We start from the raw sequence: 3,125 nt of genomic DNA on the forward strand, positions 1-3,125 counted from the left end.
GTGTGGTCGTCCTTGGTGGGCGTATCAATGAGGTGAATTGGGGAGCCTGGAGCCCAGGGGAATCTTGGGGGGCTGTATCAAAACCAGGAGATGGGGGTGGTGAGAAAAATAAAGAGTCCCGGTCTAGGAGGTCCTGGAGGTGCATTTGGGGGGCGGGTCTGAGAATGAGAGTGCCTTGGGGGCGCTGACCATGGGAGACAGGTTTGACGGAGGCAGCGGGTATGTCTGGGCAGGTCCAGGAGTGGACCAGGCTGGCCCTGAGGGAAGGCGAGGCCGCGCCGACTGGGTAGCAGAAGCTTTACTGACCCCCACCCCAAGCCCCTCCCCCACTCAGTAGCATTTTTGGTACACAATCTGGGGCCCCTGCTCCTCATACTGCTCCCTCAGGACCCAGCAGGACTGGAAGGCGCCCAGCGAGGCTAGGATGGAGCCCCCAGTCCACACCGATAAGTTCCGGGCGGGCTGGGCTGCCACCGCCGGGCGCGCGTCCGGGGGCAGACTGCGCAGCAGCTCGGCGCGGAAGCGGCCCTCCAGTCCCACGAAGAGCGAGGACCCGCCGCAGAGCAGCACGTTTTGGGCCACGTCGCCCCGAACCTCCGCAGGCACCTTGCTAAGACTCCGTTTGGCCATGGTGGGGACGCCCACGGGCGACAGCCCAGGCCTCTGCGGGGGGCTGAACAGCAGCTCCGGGCACTGGAAGAGCTCCTTACCCAGCGAGACCATCTGGCCCTCGGGCAGCCTCAGGCGCTGCCGGCACTCTTGCTCCGGTCGGGCGCATTCCTTCTGGAAATCCGGGGCCACGTAGCAACAGCGGTGCTTGATGACCTCCACGGCGCCCAGGTCCTGCCGCCGCAGCGGGCAGCGGGGGCCCAGCAGCACCTCCGCCAGGAAGGCTGTCAGGTGGGTGCCCGCCAGGTCCAGGCGCTCGATGGCGTGAGGCAGGTGGTAGCCCTGGAAGACGGGCACCGTGGAGGTGACTCCGTGGCCTATGTCCACCACCAGCCCGCTGACCCGCCCATGCGCGTAGACGGACAGCACTGACTGGGAAGCCACGTACATGGCCGGGGAGCTCATCGACTCGAAGGCCACCTCCACCAGCTTCTCACGGTTGGTGGTGGGGCTGAAGGGCTGGTCGGAGAACAGCAGCGGGTGGTCCTCCGGGGCCAGACGCAGGTCGTGCTTCAGCAGGTGGCTCCAGATGAGCTCTGCCGCTTCCCAGTCCACCACGATGCCATTCCTCACCGGCTGCACCAGTGTCAGATCTGGGCCCGAGCAGGCGGCCTCGCCAATGAAAGTCGCCAGCACCGGCTGCCCCGTGGTGGTTGGCTTCTGGGGCTGGCAGCCTACGATGGTGGCCACGGTGTAAGTGGGCCGGGCCTGCCCCGCAAAGCCCACCTTACAGGTGCCTGTGCCCATGTCGATGACCACTGCGCTGGCCTTTGGGGGCACCCGGTCGCCCACCATGCTGGGGATGCCTCCCTGTACAGTCTTGTTCACCAGGAGTCAGCTGAGGGTCCGGCTGGGCCTGGGGGCCTGCGGGGGGCCCTGGAGATCTGAGAGGTTGGAGAGATTCGCATCCACGACTGCAGAGGCAGGGCGGCCAACCCGGCAAGGCTGACCACTTTCCCCTGAAATTGGAAGTGCGGGGAGAAAAGGTTGAGGCTGGGTGGGGGCAGGCACAGGCAGAGACTGGGAGGGGTGGGTCTGTGACATCAGCCTGCCCGCTGACCCCTTTCAGAAGACTTCACAATGCTGGCTAGGGGTGGAGTGGTGGGGGGGCTCCCAGAAAGTGCCCGTTTATTCTGCACCCACCACCCCCCTCCTGCCACCACCACCAATGGGCCAAATTTGGAGGAGGTTATAGGTTTCCTAAGAAGGGACATCTGTACCAGCTCTGTCCTTCAGAATCCAGGGAGACCCAGGAGTCCTCCTGCTGCCTTGTCCTGAAGTTATTTATAGTGTGTATTGAGAGCAGGTCAGAAGCCTCCTCAGAACATTAAATTAGTGATCCTTGGAATATTAATCAGAAGGTGGTCTGCCAGCGTGGCCTTCTGGTTTCCAAGAAGATACAGAAGCCAGGCAGGCGTGGAGGGCAACGAGAGGCACAAACGCCCTTGCACTAGGCTCTTTATTGCTTCTGTTTTCCTGCTGCCGGGAGCAGCCTCCCTGGACCTATCCTTGCAGGGCAGGACTTTGCCTCTTCAAATCTCTGCCGGATGCTGCCTCCTCCAGGAAGCCTTCCCTGATTTTCCCTCCCACGCTGAATGTAACATGAAGTTATCAAAGTAAGAGAGGCTAAATTTCCGAGTTATGCCCGGATTTATAAACCTGGCCAGAGAGTGAGGTTGACTTTTTATTGTTAATTATTTTTGTTTGTAGTCTAATGCATACTTTTGGCAATGTTCATTTTCTCCAGTATTTGTGGAAGTTCCAGGCACTCTCAGCTTTCTTGAGATATAACTGACATACAACACTGCATGAGCTTAAGGGGTGCAAGGTGTTGATGACTGCCCCTGGAGAGATAGCCAGCACCCACACCACCTCACATCAACACCATTTCTTTCTGTGTTGAGAACAATGAATATTTACCCTTAGCTGCTTGGAAGTATAAATCACAGTATTATTGACGACGACCACCACACTGCGCATCAGACACCCAGAAATCTGTGCCCTTGATCAGCGTCTCCCCACTTCTTCCAGCCCCTGCTCCCAGCAACCAGCATCCTGCTCTGTTTCTAAGGGTTTGGCTTTGTTAGATCCCCCTCAAAAGTGAGGTTTCACAGGACTTGTGCTTCTCTCTCTGACTTAGTCACTTGGCATATGCTCTTGAGTGTCATCGTGCTGTGGCATGAGTCAGAATTTCCCTTCTTTCTAAGGCTGACTCGTAGTCCACTGTGTGGACGGGCCGCACTGAGTTTACCCACTTTCCCGCAGGTGGACCTTGGGGTGCTTCCATCCTCGGCTGTTGTGAGTGATGCTGCCGTGAGCTTGGCTGTGTGAACATCTGTTTGGGACCCTGCTTTCAATCTTCTTGGGTATGAACCCAGAGGTGGGATTGCTGGGTTACACGGTAACTCTAGTTTTAATATTCTGAGGGGCTGTCATACTGTTCTCCACAGTGGCAG

General features: G+C 58.7%; 1 protein-coding gene across 1 annotated transcript; it reads right to left on the minus strand.

The window, feature by feature from the left end:
- Positions 1-330: 330 nt before the first annotated feature.
- On the minus strand, positions 331-1,494 carry ACTL9 (actin like 9). The gene has a single exon (XM_037154330.2). It carries the CDS (start codon positions 1,462-1,464, stop codon positions 331-333), a length of 1,134 nt encoding a protein of 377 aa, XP_037010225.2. The 5' UTR covers positions 1,465-1,494.
- Between the last annotated feature and the right edge of the window lie 1,631 nt (positions 1,495-3,125).

The sequence above is a fragment of the Artibeus jamaicensis genome, unplaced genomic scaffold (assembly GCF_021234435.1).
Source record: "Artibeus jamaicensis isolate MK-2021 breed Jamaican fruit bat unplaced genomic scaffold, CSHL_Jam_final scaffold_537, whole genome shotgun sequence".
Lineage (NCBI taxonomy): Eukaryota > Metazoa > Chordata > Mammalia > Chiroptera > Phyllostomidae > Artibeus > Artibeus jamaicensis.